This window comes from Poecilia reticulata, chromosome 19 (assembly GCF_904066995.2).
Source record: "Poecilia reticulata chromosome 19, P_reticulata-male-v2, whole genome shotgun sequence".
NCBI lineage: Eukaryota > Metazoa > Chordata > Actinopteri > Cyprinodontiformes > Poeciliidae > Poecilia > Poecilia reticulata.
The window spans coordinates 6890754-6910032 of record NC_088848.1 but is presented as its reverse complement, the minus strand read 5'-3'; the positions used below and the strand labels follow the sequence as shown (position 1 = coordinate 6910032).

The 19279-nt window shown below is 38.3% G+C and overlaps 1 protein-coding gene across 1 annotated transcript in view; it reads right to left on the bottom strand.

The window, feature by feature from the left end:
• mmp25b (matrix metallopeptidase 25b) overlaps window positions 1–10919 on the bottom strand; it is a 31453-nt gene extending 20534 nt beyond the window's left edge. Inside the window, exons 1-7 of the mRNA XM_081600240.1 lie at window positions 10140–10919; window positions 9321–9513; window positions 8015–8227; window positions 4612–4694; window positions 4186–4342; window positions 3872–3945; window positions 2141–2279 (exon numbers count right to left, since the gene is read on the bottom strand). Of these exons, the coding sequence (XP_081456366.1) occupies window positions 2141–2279; window positions 3872–3945; window positions 4186–4342; window positions 4612–4694; window positions 8015–8227; window positions 9321–9513; window positions 10140–10541 (1261 nt within the window). The 5' untranslated portion in view covers window positions 10542–10919. The remainder of the gene's footprint in view (window positions 1–2140; window positions 2280–3871; window positions 3946–4185; window positions 4343–4611; window positions 4695–8014; window positions 8228–9320; window positions 9514–10139) is intronic.
• Between the last annotated feature and the right edge of the window lie 8360 nt (window positions 10920–19279).

The following is a 19279-nucleotide window of genomic DNA, read 5'->3' as shown; positions in this document are numbered from 1 at the left end:
GAAATAATCTCTCAGCGTAACTAAAACATTTTCATCAATATCAAAGAATTATTGGCTTAAAACAAGCCTTTATATTTAGCTGAAAAGTTACTTATGAGTTTGTCTTATTAGAAATGTACTAAGACATTTGTTCTAGAAACTGGACCAAAAATACTTAAATAAAATTTTGTGTTTTTGCAGTGATGGTGCTGAAAACATTTTAGAAATAAAATCCTGAAAATTCAGGCCATCAACAACTATCCTTGAGAAATATAAATAAAACATTTAAATTAAAGCATTTTTCTATGCACAATCTGCGACACAACTGTGTTTATTTGGTTCATGTATCCAGTGCAAAAAATAAAACAAAATTTGTAAACAACGAAGGAGATGGCACTGCTTTATGAATTTCCCCCATATGCATGGAGAAGAATTAACCCTGCAAAACATGGTGTTGGCAGCATAATGCTGTGGGGGTTAGATGGAGCGCAATGTTAGAGAAAAAACAACCTGGAAAGGACTTGAAACAACCATAAACATCATGTGTGGGAATGGCCTATTTAAAGGCCAGATGCAAAAAAAAAAGAGAATTTCAAAGAAGACTACTAAATAAGAGTTAATAAACGTTTTCTTGAATTATTTCTCTAGAAATTTGGAAGAGACGCACGACAAAAACCTAACTGCAACAAAAGTAGGTTCTACAAAGTCCCGACTCAGAGAGACTAAATACAAATGTCCGCCACACTTTTCAGAGTTTGAAATGTAAAACATTTGAATTTTAAATCTTCTCTTCATACTACTTTGATGAAGGCAGTTGTGCTTTCTGGTTTTTATTGAGTGGTATCAGAGTAAAAGGGGTCTGAATACAGGTGCAGACCAGCAATGGAGGATTTTCTTCCACTTCACAGTCATGCAGTAAGTAACTGTTTTGGTTTATCACAAAAATCCCAGTAAAACACAAAAAACTTTATGGCTAAATGTACAACAAAGAATTAGGGCCATAATTTAAATAAATAAACAAATAAATAAATATCCATCCATCCATCCATTTTCTTGCACCCTTGTCCCTTAATGGGGTCGGGAGGGGTGCTGGTGCCCATCTCCAGCTAACGTTTCGGGCGAGAGGCGGGGTCACCCTGGACAGGTCGCCAGTCTGTCGTAGGGCAACACAGAGACACACAGGACACACAACCATGCACACACACACTCATACCTAGGGGCAATTTGGAGAGGCCAATTAACCTGACAGTCATGTTTTTGGACTGTGGGAGGAAACCGGAGTACCCGGAGAAAACCCACGCATGCACAGGGAGAACATGCAAACTCCATGCAGAAAGACCCCAGGCTGGGAATCAAACCCAGAACCTTCTTGCTGCAAGGCAACAGCTCTACCAACTGCGCCACTGTGCATCCAATAAATAAATAAATAAATAAATACAATTATGGAAATAAAGTGATAAAATTATGAGAAATAAAACATATGAGAATAAAGTCAACAACAAAGTTATAATATAACTATTCTCAAAAAATGACTATTCTTGCATCATTTCAACTGTATTTTCGTACGTGTTTACTACTGTAATTTTATAACTGTATTATAACTGTAATTTGTTTCCCTTAGTGTGGCCGTGTTGCTCCATCGTAGTAATAATCTGAAAAATTCAAAGGGTGTGAATACATCTTTGGTCCTGTTTTTTCAGCTCTCCTGTAAATTGGTGAACCCGTTCAGAAACGACACCGGACCCAGCAGAGTACTGTGAAGTGCAACCAGAGCTGCTTTTGGTTGATTCTGTAAACATTTAATGCATTTCGGGGTCTTCAACCCTCCAAGGCTCCTCTACAGCTCTGACCTGCGCTTCCTTTAAACATGGATGCTAATCTTGCTACGTTGACACGACCTTTACATGCCCTTTCTTCTCTTCCTCCTCGTTTCTTCTTCTTCTTCTGTCCATCATCATTCGCCTGGAGCTCACTGTAATCTGGCCCAGTACTGCCCCAGGTTCTGACTCATGCTCTGCGGCTCAGTTCCTGGGACCTGGACTGGCACCGAAACGCCGGGTGATATGAGCCCTGAGCAGGAGGGGAGAGGGAAACGCCACGGTTCTGATTTCAGCAAACACAGAGGGAACTGGAAGAGAAAAATGAGACATTTCCACCAAACTCCCACCTGTGTTGGAGCTGGCTGAGGGCGGAGTCTGCAGGTGAGGGGAGGAGTACGCCGACGAGTCAAAGCTGCGCGGCGCAGAGGGCGACGGAGGCAACATGCAGGAGTACGAGGAGGCCGACTGGGGAGGAATAGACTGAGAGCGACGAAAGAGAGGGAAAAAAATCAGCTTTAGAGAACGTAGCGTCAAGACCAGGGGGTTCAAAGTGGGGGTCAAGGGCCATTTGTAGCCCTCAAAATGATTTTGATGGCACCTGACCTCAAGTCAAGATGGGTAAAAAACAATTGATGACCCAAACGATTTGGAAATGATCCGTTTTTCTTTCAGAAAGTCTGAAGCCCCTTTTCATGTTTTGGATCTTTAAAGCTGCAGTATTTAACTTTGATAAAAATATGTTTTGTTGAAACTGTCTATGTTGACAGTTTAATATTTGATAGACAATCTGTGAAAAGATCCACATCCACCACCTCCTTCCTGAGCTTCTATTGCCAGCTGAAGAAATGCAACAATCAGAGCCTGGAGGCGGGGCTTACTGCTGTCAATCAATCTCATGTTCTCCCTGCTGAATGTGCTGGATGTTGGAGAAACAACTTACCTTTACATGAAAACCATTTATGCTCTGTCATTGCTAACTAGCTTTAATATTCACAACATGCTGTGCTAGCTGCAGCGTAGCCACATGGAGGGTGATTGACAGCACTAAGACCCTCCTCCTGGCTCTGATTGGTTGTTCCTAAATATCACTGGCAGAAGACAGATCTTTTCATAGATGATCTATCTCATAACAAACGGTCACTGTTTTAATAAATATGTAAAAAAAAATATTGTTTTATCAAAGTTACATACTGCAGTTTTAATTACCCACAGATTTCATTAAAAAATAGTTTGTTTACTTTTGAGCAGGTAAAACCAAAAGACAAAAAATAATAAATCAAATCACAGAAAACTAATTTTGCAGTGTTAATTCAATAAATTTTGTGACACACCAATAGTTTAAATTTGTCTGGTTTGGCCCCCAAAGCAACAGCACTGATCTAGACAGTTGCAAACAGATAAAGCTATGCTGGAGTTTCACCACTAGGAGGAGCTAGAGGTGTGTAAAACAGCGTGTAGATCAGCTGGAGTCTGATTCATCCCTAACGTTACATCAGGTGTGTTATGTTTAAATAATTGCATGGAAATGATCATTTATGTCTAATCTACATGTATGTGCTGTATTACATTGAAATGTAGGATTTCCACCTTTTTTTCATATTTAAGCAGAACCAAACATTATTTTTATATTATTGTGCAGACATTTCCTTCAGGAACATTTGGAACAACGTTCCACTCGCTGCAAGAGAATGATCTACACATTTAATATCCAAATAAAGAACTGGCTTAAAATAAATCAACAATGTCTGCATTAGAAAAAAATGGCTCAGATAAGGGTTTCCCCGCAATGAGAGTATGGAAGAGGATTAGGGTCACCAAAAATAAAAAAATTATAATTTCAGAATTCGGACTTTTAACTCACAATTTTAACTTTAATTTCTGACATTTTTCTCAGAATTCTGACATTAATTTCTCACGTTAATTTCAAAATTTTGTTAATCTCAGAATTCTGACTCAAATTGCATAATTCTTTTTTTTTGTTTTGGCCCTAATCCTCTTCCGTAGAGAGACCCGGCTCGGACAGTGACGTGATCTGGAAGGTGTTGATGAATGATAAGTGTTGAATGTCCAACCTGGACTCCAGATGAGAAGACAGACAGCGAGCTGTAGCTGGGCAGCGACGGCTCCGTCTGACTCAACATGGACCCTGCAGAGACAGAGATGGTGGTGAGCACACACACACACGCGCACACACTTAGACTCACTGAAACCATCTCGAGGTGGGAATATTTAATACGTTTGCACTCTAATGGAGAAACCCAGATGCTTTGCAGGAGCTGCTGTGAGGATTGTAATTATAAACTACTGAAATATTCCAGCCTTCGGATGTTTAAATCATGTGCAGCAGATGCAGACGGCTGCCCCGATGCGACGGTCTGGGCTTTACCTGAGCTGCTGCCGTGCTGCTGATGGTAGACGGACGTGTTGAAGGAGGTGCTGAGCGGCGCCTGGCTCTGGGAGCAGGAGGTGACGCTGCCCGACCTCCTCTGGTTGCGCAGCTTCTCCTCCCTCCTCCACTTGGCTCTCCGGTTGGAGAACCACACCTGACAGTCAGACTCCAGTCAGACTCCAAACAAATTCACTTTTTCCTCAGAAATCTGACTTTAATCTCAGGAAACTAAAGTCAGAATACTGAGAAAAAAAATCACAATTGTGAGAAAAGGTTGTAATTTTGACTCTAATTTTAGAATTAGGATTTTTTTTTTCTTCTCAGAATTCTGACTTTAATCTCAGAACTCCAACTTAAATTTCTGACTTTAATCTCCAGTCCGCTCTTCAGATCATCTGCTGGAATCCATCCTGATTTGCTCACCTGTATTCGGGCCTCAGGTAAATCGATCTTGTTCGCCAGCCTCTCCCTTGCAAAAACATCTGGGTAATGTGTCCTTTCAAACTCTGTGGAGGATATTACATAACGTCAAACACGCAGCACAATACGGAAAACACAGGACTACTAGACAGCAGTTTGCCCTGAAGCTTCACAGGCAGTTAATCCGAACTCAAAGTTAAAATAAAAAAAGGCAAATTTTAACAGACTGTGCTCTATGTCGAGTATTAGCATTACTAATTATGTTTTACAGGAACCTTAAATCCAGGAAGTTAAGCTTCTATGCTTACAACCCGTTTTGAAATATTTATCTGTTGCACTTTGTGTAAATTATTCATCCACGTGGAACACGCACAAAGTTCAACTGAAAGGATTCAAGTTGAGAAGCTGCCTTAGCATTTTATTTCAAAGCAGAGCTGCTTTAAACTAAACAGAAGAGAAGTCCACTTTGATTTTAATCTCATCAAAACTGGTTCCAGGTTGAATTTGGTGAGATAAACCAGCATTGCACTGCAAAAACACAAAACATTACCAAGCAATTTTGGTCTAGTTTCTGGTGCAAATATATTAGTTCACTTGAAATGAGACAAAAATAAATTACAAGTCAATAATTCCTTAATATTGATGAAAACGTAGTAGTTCCACTGACAGATTATTTCACTAAATATCTTGTTAAAATATAAGTAATCTGTTAATGGAACAAATACTAATTAATCAATATTAAGGAGATATTTACATAAAACAAGCACATAGTGCTTACTTAAAAGTTACTTTTAAGAAAAAAGACAAAGCTAAGATATTTATACTAGAAACTAGACTAAAAATGCCTATAGTAAGATCTTGTGTTTTTGCAGTGTACTAAATTAGAAACTAAGTCTGGGTATGAGTGAACTCTGTCCTTCGCCGCTGCAGTCAGGCTTTAGGTTTCAGATCATTATTGCTCAGCAGACGGTTAATTTAAACTGCTGACATTTCTGTTGTTGACAAGTCAAAACGTGAACAAGCCCCACCCTGTCAGCAGCCGGCTGAGTCAACGTCCTGATCCCCAAGTTTTCAGGTCTACTTCCACAGAAAGCTGCAAACTTCACACCTCAAACCCGATCACTTAAAACCCAAACTGCTGCAAACTCTTAAGAGAATAAGTAGACATGTTCCAACACTGCAAAAAGAAAATCTTAACAAATAACTTTACACCAAGACATACAAGCTTGTTGTAAGAAAATTACTCCTTAATATTGATGAATAAGTGCTGCTTATGAAATAGGAAAAAAATTCTTAGAAGTAAAATATTCTGCCAGTGGAATCAGGACATTTTAAATCAATATTCACAAATTATTGACTCAAAACAAGCTACCATATCCTGTTAAAAGATACTTGTAAGATAGTTTTGTCTTCATTCAAGTGTACTAAGATATTTGCACTATAAACTATAGTTGGTAATATTTTGTGTTTTTGTTGCAGTTTCAAAACCAGTAGCAGTCTAAAGTTTTCTTACTGAGTTTCTCAGGTCACATAAATGCACTGTTCCCCTCCCCCTCCTGTTGCTGAGCACTGGTGCTCACAGTGCACAATAGTCAAGATAGCCAAACAATAGGTTGACTGTCTTGGTCAAACATATAAAAAACGATTTGGGTGTTTCTGTTGCCAAAAACACGAACAGTTATGGTTTGGAGAGTAAAAATTATGCATTTTTCTGTAACAGCTGCCATCTGTTATGAACAATATAACATACTTTTTTTGTTTTCTTTGTATAAAACGGACGAATAACTAGAGTTGATAGTCAATCTATTATTTTTGTCAGTTTCTTTATTATTGTACGTGTGCAGAGTTATCAAATAGATTTGTAATTCAGTACATTTATGTCTCCGTTTAAAAAAAAAAAAAAAAAAAAAAGAATCTGTTTTTCTGTATTAGATCCCTATTTGCCAATACGAAACCTCTGATATCTGTATCAGAAGAGAATACAGTGCATTCCTGTTTTCACTTCCGAAATAAAAAAAACACAAATTACTCATAATTTCTTGCAGGATCATGCAGAAAGTGATTTTGCATTCTTTTTTTTTTTGTTTGTTTGTTTTTTGTTTGTTTTGTTTAAAGCAGACAAATAATGCATTCAGTTACAATGAAGCTGTTTAAAACCTCTGTAACACTAGAGCAGGGCAGTGTTGCCTGTTACTGAGCACTGCTAGTCAGCTGGCTAATCAGAAGGTCATTTTCTTCCCTTATAAGGAGGATAAGTTTGGCAATATTATCGGTTTTGTGTTACATCTTTTGTGTAGAAAAAGTGAAATTCCATAAGGAAGATATAGCAATAAGTAAAGCCAATATATGCAACAATTCACTTTTTTTCACTTCCGATACTAATATCGATATCTGAGGTGTAGTATCAGCTGATATCGATACAATACAGAAAAACAGCTGAATTTACTTGAAACGTTTCATTTTTTAAACACAGACATAAATCTACTGAATTACAAGTTTATTTGACGACTCTGCATCAGTACAGGACACTATCGTATTGCAAGCTTTGTGAAACATGTAAAAGCAACTTTATTTTGTCCAGTCAGTTCAATTAGGAGTAAAACAGCCAATGCAAAATAAATACCAATAAATCAAATGAAACTGACAAAAACAATAGGTTGACTATCTTGGTCAAATATGTAAAAGTAAACTGCAACAAACCTTTTCAATTGTTCAGAAAGTGCAGTTAGGAATTCTTAATAACATAAAATAAATAAAGAATAGATTTAGACTGAATAGATCTGCAATTATGGATCGGCCGGATACATTATCACAACACCTATAATTCTTTTCAATATCAGTATCGAATCGGTGCATCTCTAATAATCATATCACCACCAGAGTTTAAATAAAACCTGTGTGAGAAATTGATCTAATTGGCTTCGTTTTAACTGGCGTCGGTGTTAACGCGCCATGTTTACTGCGCTTCGGCTGCGCGCTGAGGTCAGTGTACCTCATTACTGACATCTGCACAGACTGACCGCAGTCATCGGTTTCTGCTCGGGCGCACAGTGGACACTGCCTCCTCATTTGGCCCCGGGGCCCTGCGCAGCCACATCCAGTCAGCGGCGGCTCCCTGATCCGGGGGCCGCATCCCGCTGCAGCGACGACGCGTTTTCTGCTGCTTTCCGCCGCTACGTGCCTTTTTGGAACGGAGCGGGAATATTTGCGGAGATAAGATAATGGATGATTTGCATCCGGAAGTGGAGTTGTTTGGCCGCCGCAGGTGCCAATAAAGATCACGACCTGTCAAAATATGCAAACTGATTTTGTTTGTGGTGCTGTGGTTAATCAGGAAGCTGTAAACCAGTTTGCTGCTGCTGCGTCATGGCGCTGGTTTGAGCTTTGCGTGCGTTATCGCTCTGACCTTTCTCCAGAGCCTCGATCTGCTCCTGCGTGAAGCTGGTCCGGTTCCTCTGCAGCTTCCTCTTGAGCTGCAGCCTCAGCTGAGACTCCTCGCCTTCGTCCCGCTCCACGGGGACTCCTCCTCCTCCTCCTCCTCCACCTCCTCTGCCAGCGCCTCCTCCCCCCGCCTCTCCCCCCATGCTGCCCTCTGTGTCCAGCATGCAGCCCTCGGACACTGCCAGCAATCAGAGGAAAAACACACACGGAGAAATTTATTTAAAAGAAATGTTGCTTTTTAGGACTGCAGCAGGGGCGGTTGCTAAATAAATGATGCCCCGGGCGAGCCCCGCTTTCTGGCCCCCATGTCACACACACAGAGCCAATTTTACAAAAAACAAATGTTTTTACAGTGTATCTTATCTGAGTCAACCACCCACGTTAACAGATATTTTTAATGTAACATCTTTCCATAGATTTACACGGATAGAGGCAGATCAATATGACTGATTATTAGTCACACAAAAAAAAATTCAATACAAATACAAGAATAAAGTCATAAAATTATGAGATTAAAATCATAATCCGGCTTTATTCACATGATAATATGACTTTATCATCTAATTATTTCAACTTTATTCCTGAACTTTATTCTCATAATATTATTACCTGATTCTTGTAATATTATAACTTTATTCTTCTAAGTTTATGACATTATTCTCCCAACTTTAATTGTATTTATTTTTTCTTAATATAGTACTAAATGCTGTACATCAATGTGTAAACAGCATAAAATAATTTGGTCCAAGTCTGTATTTTGCAATCTTCAGGCTCTGGCCTTCAAGATAGTAATAAATGCACTAAAAATTCTGAAAATTTCTCAATTTTTATGTTTTTATAAACGGAATAAAATGTAAACAATCCAAACCTTTTGTTTTTAAGCACGTCTGGTTTCTGTGGAACAGTCCTCTTCAGGTTTGACCAGTTTAAATATTTTATATTTAATATTTTAGACGTAATTGTTGCACAAACTGCATAAAAACAACCTTTAAACAGCATATAATGCAATGGGCGCCCACTCATTGACTAATCATGCATATAAGCAGCAAAAAACTTATTCTGGATGCAAATGAGACGCAACTGCTCTCACTCCCAGATGCACTCTGTAGCCCTCTAGGCCTTGGCGCCCTGGGTGGAGAGCCACATCTCCCATATCACAAACTACAGGCTCAGATTTGCTGGCTGTAAAAGTTCATCTGCTCTAAAATTCAACAGATCTGACCTTAACCAGCTGACATGCATCCATCCATCCATCCTGGGCGTCTCCTCACCTGCGCTGTGCTGCGTCTGAACGCCGGTGGGGTCATGGTACCAGTTGTTGGGCCCGCTCCAGTTGGAGCCGCTCTGCAGGTTCAGCATGGTTAACTTCTCATACATACTACGGGCGTCCAGACCAGCATGGAGAGAAATAAAGGAACCCCCTTCCTCTGCGTGTGATCGCCCCCGTTTACTCCTCTCCGCCTCCTTGGATCCGTTTGGAAACGGCAGAAAAACGAAGCAGAAGAAGGAGGAGGAAGGAGGGGTTCGTATCGCATGAGTTCACACATGGTTGGCATTGTGGCGAATTAGCCTCATGATGACAGACATAAATGGAGTTAGTTACATGCTCGCTGTCGTTACGTGTGTGTGTTATACATTGCGGTGCTAGTATACCACGGGGAGAGGAGGTACATTAGAACCCACTCAGAGAGCTGTGACATTTGACTTGCTTTTAGCTCCGTTTGTGCAGAACTTAAGCTTGAATGCACTCAAAAAATGAGCAAAAAAACACATAAAAGTAGGAATTTAAATGAGAAAAATAAACTTTCTTTGCAGACGTGCAGAAATGGAGCCACTGCATGAGTTGGAAAGCTTTAAAATCAATGTTGTACAAGCAAGTAAGTTAGGATGCATAACGCTTAAACACATAGTTGTTGCAAAATAAATAATTTTTTGTACGTTATATAAGAGTGCGACTGAAGCGAAAAAGTGTCAAAGGTCAATTTGGATTCATTTAGATTCAGCAATTTCACAAATTTCAGAACTGGGTTAAGAAAATTATTCAGCATGAAACATTTAAAAGCTTAAAAGATTAATTTTCACCAACTTACCAAGTTGACCAGAGAGACGGACGCAGTCGTCCTGAGAGTTCCTCTCCTCCTCGGCGGACCTTTATTCCCCCAACGTCCGGCTTTGTTGACAACGCTGTGTGTGTGTGTGTGTGTTGCAAAGGAGAGTGCAGGGAGAAAGATGAAGAGAGTTGGACAGGGTGAGATAGAGTGAAAGAGGGAGGAGAGGGACGGAGGAATGGAGGGAGGTGGAAGGAGGGGGGGCTCTGGAGAGAAATGCGTCTGCGGGCGCTCGTGTCCTCCGAGCGATGGGGAGAGAGAGGAAGAGGAAGAGAGGAAGGGAGAGGGAGCCACCGAGGGGTGACAAAGTGAGTCAACATCAGTGTCAAGTTTGAACTTAATGCCAGCGAGAGGAGGAGGGGGGAGGCTGGGAGAGAGGAGCATAAAGCACAGATAATGGAAAGATAGGGGATGATAAATAGATGATGGGGTTCAATTTTAGCCATAAATTACACATAAATACTGAGTAAAATCAGCAGGGAGGTATTTCCAGACCAGACTGCATTGAACCGGGCCAAATCTTTAATTATTGGTTCATTTGTAGGAATCTTTCTCATTTCTTGGCCTTTAAATTATGAACATTTTGTGTATTCTTTATCGCTGGAAAAATATGTGGGGATTTTTATTTTTCTTTCAATATTTCTGTGAATAATTCGATGTGGTGAGAATCAGTATGTACTTTAAATATTTTCAGAAATAAATGCAATAAATTAAATGTGCCTTTATCTCACCCATATCCAGAAATCTTACAATAAAGCAATACATTTTTAAAAAGAAAAAAAAAGATCATTTAAAAATATTTCTGATTAATTAATTAAAACATGTAAAACTTTCTTGCAGAATAAAAATTACTTAATATTTATTTCACAATCAAAATAATTCCACATGATTTGAGGTTACCAAACAAAACGACTTTTTTTTTCCCACAATGGCAACAAATGGTTAATGTTTGATCATTAAAACATATTTAAGCGCTGAAGCTTTGAAGAAACATCAGAAATATCAACAAAGCATCTAAGAAATAAGACAAAAACAATCCAAGGTGTTTTATTATCACACTGCAGCTTTAATAACAAAACCTTGTTTGGATAAAGGCTTTATGACGACACATTTTAATAAAAATCTGTTACAGCTGATAGAAAAGAAGATTTTTCTGCTTTGTGTTCATGCAGTGAAACATTTTCAAAATCTGGAAATCTACACCAGCAGGTGATTATCAAGAGTTTTAGACAAAAATCCGTCCATTAGCTTTGGGAAACTTGCTTCAAGGTAAAACTTGTTTGTCTTCCAGCCGGACCAGAACCTGAAGCTCGTGTCTGACGTTAGAGGAGGAAAACATGAGCAGTTTTAGCAGTAATGACCTACATCCACTGAGAGCAAACAGAGAGCTGGACTCTGAGTCCAAACACGCTCAGCAGCAGCCAAACAGAAACGACAGCACCTCGATTTATTAGCTCAGGTTGGACGTTTTAAAGAATATCTTCAAATACGTGGTTGATTCCCCCTTATCTCTGAAAATACTGCAGGCTTAAATAGTTTTATTATTTCTGTTGAACACGTTTTCATTTGATCACCAAAACATAAATATGACAGTGAGATATGTCTGACGATGAGAATGTTTTTCGTTTGAATTTGTTGTGAATTAAAAATCTGAGTTGACCTGTGTGGAATTGGAGCGTTATTAAAATTTGATAAAGGTTTGGTGGTGCACTTTTCATGAGGTCCAGATTATGATGAGGAGTGTAAATGGTTCGCTGAAGGGTTTTAAAAAGAGTCCGTTTCTGTTTTCACCCTAAAGACGACGTTTCAGCTGCAGCTGCAGCAGAAACGGTGAAAAAGTATCTGCATCCCTTCAAATCCTTCATATTTCGTCAGGCTACAGCAACAAACATCATACAGCACATAACTGTGATGGTTTTTAAAAGTTTTCAACAATCTGAAAAGTGTGGTGTGCATTAACAATACATTAAAACAGAATAAAAATAAGAATCAAATGATCAGTGCCTGCATAGCTGATTATCTAGAAAGCAGACATTTATGTTAATGTTAATTTAAAAGGCTTTCTGATATTTTATTCCAGTTGTGAGAAGAAGAAGAAGTTCTGACTGATTACGATCAATTTTATTTAGTGGCATCAGAGTAAAAGGAGCTGAATGAACCACCAAATAATTATGTGGTTGTAATGTAAGAAAAAAATAAAAGGTAAATTAAATGTTATATTTGATCATCTTATATCTACAGTTTGAAGGTAACAATCGTCTTCATCACCCTTACAGGTTGTTGCCTTCAGCCTGTAGATATATGGAGATTAAATTTAACACTAAAGGTAAAAATGTTCATTTATCCCCATTAGTGTTGGTCTCAGGTAAACAAACTGTGGTGGAATACAGCACTGAAAACCTCCTGGTTATTCGTTTATGAACTCTTCCTGGGTTAAAACATTAATATTGTTGTTTCTAAATTATTATGAACTTGTTTTCTTTGCATTATTTAAGCTCTGCATGTTTTTCCTTATTTTCACTGTTTCTCATTTTCTGCAGATAAATACAAAATTTTTGCTTTGAATTTCGAAGACATGTTGTCAGTAGTTCATAGAATAAAAGAACAATGTTCATTTTACTCAAACATATAAATATAAACAGTAAAATAACAGAAACTGGTCACTAGTTTCTCTTAAGTAGTCTCTTATTTTTGCCATAGCTGTGTAATTGTTCTATTTGCAACATGAATATTTTGGTGCATCTTTATTATTGTTTTTTTCTTTGTCATGTAAATAACCACCTGGAGGGACAATAAACTTTTTATCCGATCATATGTTTGTTTTGAAACATTAGAGAAAGGAAACATGATGCCTTGCTGGATTTGTCTTTTGTCCAACTGGACTCGGCAGCTTGTGAAGACGCAGAAACACTCCTGATTCTCCACAGACACTTTTGGCTCCAAACAGCAAACAAAAGGCTCCATCAGGGCCTTTCGGAGCAGCTTAAAGGATCCCGTCCAGGAGCTCCAGCCTGGCCCGACGTGAGGTGTATGCGGTGACGCAGGTATGACGGTATGTACAGCACCGAGCCGAGCAGAAGCCGGGTTTAAATATATCTCCATGCAGCGGAAGGGAGAGATGGAAGATGGAGGCGGGAGAGGCAGAGGGGAGGAAAAAGAGAGTGAGGAGGAAGTATATGACTTTGGGGTGGGAGTAGGGGCTTGGGGATGGGGAGGGTGCCAGCTTGTTTTATTTCCGGTTGACAAGACTTTGCGCTCCCTTTCTCTCTGTCGCTCCCTCTCTCTTTCATACTCTGCTATTCTTTCTCTGCTGCCCCCTCCGCTCCCCCCTTCTCTGTTACTTTCCTGCGAGATGCGCCTTGGAGAAAAGAAAGGACTTGACAAGTTCAAAGGTAAAAAGAACAGTGGTGGAAGATGCGTGCAGACACTCCACTTAAGCAAAGGAATTACAATACTTGATTAAAAGTTTCTTGCTTGGCTACAAGTAAACATTGTGCAATACTTTCATCGGTTCATTTGGGATGTTTTTGTTTTTTTTGTGTGTGTAATTGATTGAAAGGAAACTTTCCCTGCTGTTGGAGGCTACGGGGTTTTTTAAAATTTATTTATAAAGCACTTTAAAACAGCCACAGCTGTTTTAAGCTACAAACATACAAATATTGCATAAAAAGACCAAGAGTTAAACATGAAACAAACTAGGTCAAGTCTTGACCTGAGGGGCCAAAAAAGGTGCGTAAGATTGAAGGAGTTCATAGAGATTTCCTGGAGAAAGATCATTCAAACATTTAAAAGTGCAAATGAAATAAACTCTAAAATGCACAGGCAGGCAGTGGAGTGAGGCCAGATGTGATCAGAACAGTTCAGTTCTGTTTATAAAACACCCAAATACAATAGATTTCACCTAAACATCATCTGTTTATGTCTAACTTCACTTCATATAAATTCTATTTCTCCTCAAATTAACTACATTCAGTCAAATGTGATGCTAATTTAAGGAAAATACAATCAAAGTCAGTTGATCATTTAATCCCAAAAGATAAAATGACGTTTTGAACAAACTCCTCATTTCATTTTAGTTATTATCTTAGTTATCCTTGGCTGCCTCTCTAAGGAGGAGCCAAGGATAACTTGGCTCCTCCTTAGAGGAGCCAGGTTATCCTTGGTTTGATTGCTTTCAAACCAGAAATGAACAAATAAAAATGAGAAGCTGCAACAAAATGTGAGCCAGAAGTTCAAGACCTTCGATCAGAGGAGTCAAACTCCGGTCCTCATGGGGAACCTATTGGGTTGTAACTAGTTACATTTACTTGAGTATAAAAAAATTTATTTTAGGACTATTTTTATTACGAAGTATCTTTTCTCTTACTTGAGTAGAACTTCTGGATTTTCTACCCACTGAATGAAAAACAAACATATTTTAACCAGAAATTCACCAAACAAACACCTGCAGTTTTTGTTAAAGTTTCAAAAGATTTTTATTGAAAAAAAAAACTGATTGTTATTTTTTGTTACTCATATAAATTATTGTCATTTTTGTCCTAATTATGCCAAAATTTCCACTTAACTTTACATTTTGGTCCATCTGATGATTTAATTTTTAAATATTAAACAGTTGATGTTTTGATCAGTTTACTCAGTACTTGAGTAAACTTTTTACAAAATACCCAAGTCATTCCTTGACTTGGGTCAAGGAATGACAAGTTGAAGTTCTGCTGCTGCCTGAGTGAAATGTTTCAGTTCTTTCTGCTGCACAACAGTTGATTCAAATGCTGAATTTCCTCTGCGTGTCGTCAGATTCTGCAGGATGTATTATTTCATTCAGGTGTGCAGAACCAAGAAAACATCTAAAATATGTAGAAAACCAGCACTAGGAAACTTTCAACACTTACATTGTAAATTATTTCTCTTTTACCTGGGGAACAATAAATAAAATGTAATATTAATGTTTACAGTCATTTAACTGTTTGGGTTTATTACTTTACATTTTTAAAATCTATAAAATGCTTTTAGTTTATTCCCAGCAACGAAAATACGATTTTTCTTCTACAAACTTTGCTTTAGTTAGCAAAATAAAATGGATGTGCCCAGGTCTATTTTTGAGTAAAAACTCACTAGACTTATTATGAGATCAAAATAAAATGATAATAAAAAAAATCTTTTTTTTCTTCCCATTTCTTATTTTTAAAAAATTGCAAAAAGTGTCAGAGGGACAAAGATGTGCCATTCTTGAGTTGTGGTCCAGGGTCACACAAAAATAACACAAGGGCCACGAATGGTCCCCAGGCCGCACCTTGGACCCCCCTGCTCTATGTACGGGTAAATCCAGGAAAATTTTGATTTAAAAAAAATCTTAACTACCGTACAATTATCACTGCTATAACCATTAATTATTAAATCAAGCAGTAGCGATGCCTCAGGAAAACATTTGGTATGAATTTGGACGTCCATGTTGTTGATTCTCATCCCAGTTTCTTCCCATTTTTCCCAGTTTGTAACCACATTTTGTATTTCTAGCTTCCCATTTCATCTTCCCCTTGTTCCATTTCCCATCTGTAGTTAAATATCCATCCACTTAAACTGTATCAGCATATTCATTAATTATAAAGATAAATTGTCACAAAATTAGTGGAATCTCATAATTCTTCAACTGTTTGCTTTAAAAAGCAAAAAAACAACAACAACATTTTATGAATAAATATCCTGATATTGCATTTTTATTGCTTGTTAGGGTGTACTTAGTTTGGCTACATGTGGCTCTGGAGTAGAAAGCGGCTTTTTGACTGTCCACAATGGAAAGCTTTAATAACTTTGGATAATAATTACAAAAGAACCAGCTAATGATTTTAAATATAGTCATTAGAATAAATGCAGGTTCCACAAAAATATCTGCGATGTTCTCAAACGAACATCGATTTGTTTGTTTTGTTTACATAATTTCCCACAAAATATGATCAAATGTATCCATCCTCTTTTTGCAAAAGCTTTATGTTTTTCTTTATTTTAAAACCTAAAAATAGAAATAAAATAATGTTCCTCTAAAATTGACAGTCGACATTCTAAACAAGTTTTATTTAATTGGATTAAATGCAAAACGGCTCATTGAATTGTAAGGATATAAAAAATTATTGCTCTATAAAAACTATGTGAACTCCAGTGTGTAACAGGGTGTACTTTTTTATTTTTTAACCCTTAACCTTAGCAAAAAATTAAACTGAATTGGATTGATGCTGTTTGTCTTTTGGAAATATCCTGTGTGGTGATTTTATCAAATTTTATCCAATCAGACAAAGCTGTTAAAAAAAAAAAAAAAAAACATTGTAAGACATTGAATAATAGTTTGAAAAAAAAAATCTGGATTTCTGAGCATTAATGCCAGGAGATTAAAACCCCTGAGAAGGAAAATCCCTGTTTAAACGTTTGAGTAATCAAACAAAACTTGAGGATGAGAAAAAGGATTAAAACTGTGACATTAATTTAACCATAAAATCAGTAAACAATATTTTATTGTAGCAGTCGGCTGTGTGTTTTAAGCTTTTGTTTGTCTTATTGTCTTTCAGTTGTTGGAATTTGGTTGAACCTATCTGATCCCTGTGCATGCCAAGCGCAGTAATGCGTGTGTGTTTGCGTGCGTGCGTGTGTGTGTGTGTGTGTGTGCATGCGTGCGTGTGAGGTGGCGCGTGCTTCACTGCAAAGATTTATGTTGCTCCAGGACATGCATTTTTTTTAGTGCATCTTGTTAGTTCATTCCTGTCACCTCTCTCCCTCTCCCTCCCTCCATCCTCTGCTTTTTCAGCACTGAAGGGGGGATGGGGCAGGGGAGGGAGGGGCGGTGGTGGAGCCAGTCGCCATGGTTACCGTGCCACGACAAATATTCATCAAGTTGTTAGAATAAAAACAAATGGGAGTGCATTATAATTGCTCTTACTGACTGGGACGCAATAATGCGTTCATATATTATGAGTGAGGGGAGGCAGAGTGGGAGGGAGGGCAAAAATGAAAAATAAAAAAATAAAATAAAAATCTATTTAAAATATCTGCTGACCCTGCAGGCGGACGGCATGTGGCACGCACACATTTTTAGTTTTTTCATCTGTTCCTGTGTGACTTTACCTGCTTATCGGATTCACTGGGAGGACTTTGGTGAGTCTCTCCTTCCCTTTCTTTGTCCCTCCATCTCTTGCTTCCTGTACTGTTGTGTAGCCGCGGGCGATACTGTGATGTGTCCTCCCTCTGTCCCTCCCTCCCGCTCCCTCTCTCTCTGTCCCTGTCACCTTCAATTGCTCTGTGAAACTAGACACACTGCCTGGGGCGGGCGGGGGGACGGAGCGAGGGAGCGAGGGAAGGACGGAGAGACGCAGGAAGGGAGGGAAAAGGGGAGACAGACAGCTTTACAGACAGACAGAAGGAATAAGCGCTGTGTGACATGTAAAACAAACAGGATTACCACATGAAAAGAAAAAAATCAATCATGTTGTTTTCATTCTGTCCAGATAATCAAACACTTAAAACAACAGGACTAATTCAGCTGAACCAGGGGAGTGTTTGACCCTTGACCTGCGTGCATGTGTGTGTGTGTGGCCGTACACACACTGAATAAGTTTTTTAAACCTGCTGAACTAGTTTAACAGGGAAACAGCTTTACAACTAAACACTGAACAAACAGAAGCTGAAGATCTTTAAAATCTCCTGAGAATTTATTTTTTATCCTTCACTTTCCTCTTCTTTTGCACCAGATATTAATTATTTTGTTAACACTATTTTGGGTGGCCAACCATAAAACACGCAGGTGTTTTCAGAACTGCTGCCATTGCTCATACTGGCTCATGTAAACAGCATTATTTGTATTTGCGCCTTATTTTTTATCATTGTCTGACCTTAAATCAGACCAGGGTGTCAAACTCATTTTCATTTAGGGCCAAATCAAAATCATAAATGCTGTTAAAGGGCCGGTTGTGCCGAGTATATTGATAAAACCTGATCACAAACTGTTAAAATATCAATAGTTCTTAAAATTAAATATTATTATTGAATTTATTTTGAGTCCCTCCAGGATTTTGTGATTCTTTTTTGATTTTTAAAAAATAAAAAATCAAAGTGTTTGTGGTACTAACAATCACTAATATTATATTGGCAATATTTGCTCTTATTTATGACGGTAAATGTGACCTTTCATTGCTCGGTGTGTATATCATGTACTATAACCTGACATTAATTAAAGCTGAGGCAGCTGTTTAGTACAAGTAAGAATGTTTTTGACCATTTTTGTGAAAAATATGCAATAAACTCCCAATTAGTGCCAAAAAGTGTGGGTATTTGTTGATTTTCCGTGAATTTCCAGGGTAATTTTCAAGAAACTGGAATAATTTGGCAGTAAACAGATAAAAAAACTGCATTGATTTGATTGACAACATGATATTTCATCACACTTAGTGTTTAGTCTAGAATTTAGAAGGCCACAAAAAGCTGCGGCGGGCCGGATTTGGCCCACGGGCCTTCAGTTTGACACATGTGAATTAGACTAAACTTTTTCTGCTTTTGTTATGATTACCAAAATTATTTCAATTTGCTAAATACTAGAATAAAAACAAATATTTCTTTATTACTTTTTTAAATGAGTTAATTTACATTTCTTGAGATTATCAAGGCCAGGCGATGATATCACTGCTTTGTAAGATGTACAAATGTGGATTGTCCTTTTGGATAACCCTGCAAGCTGGAGTGGCAGCATCATGCTGTGGGGCATTTTTGCTGAAGGAGGGACTGGTGCACTTCTCAAAGTATACAAAAAAAAAAACATAACTTTGAATTATTGTCTTACAAATGCTCAATGACCCCAAACATTTTGTAGCAGCCATCAGAAACAGGGACGTGCGGTGAGGTTCATAGCTGGTGAAGGACCGACTTAATTATAATCGGATTTACAAATCTAGACCCCCTGCATGTTATTGTTTACATAAGGAAATTTCGCGCATGCGTACAATGCTGGAGGGCAAAAAGACTATTCTTTAACATATGATGCTTAGCCGCGCCGCCGCTGCAGAATAATTCTGTTATCACAATCAAACTTCCATCCATCCATCCATTTTCTTGCACCCTTGTCCCTTAATGGGGTCGGGAGGGTT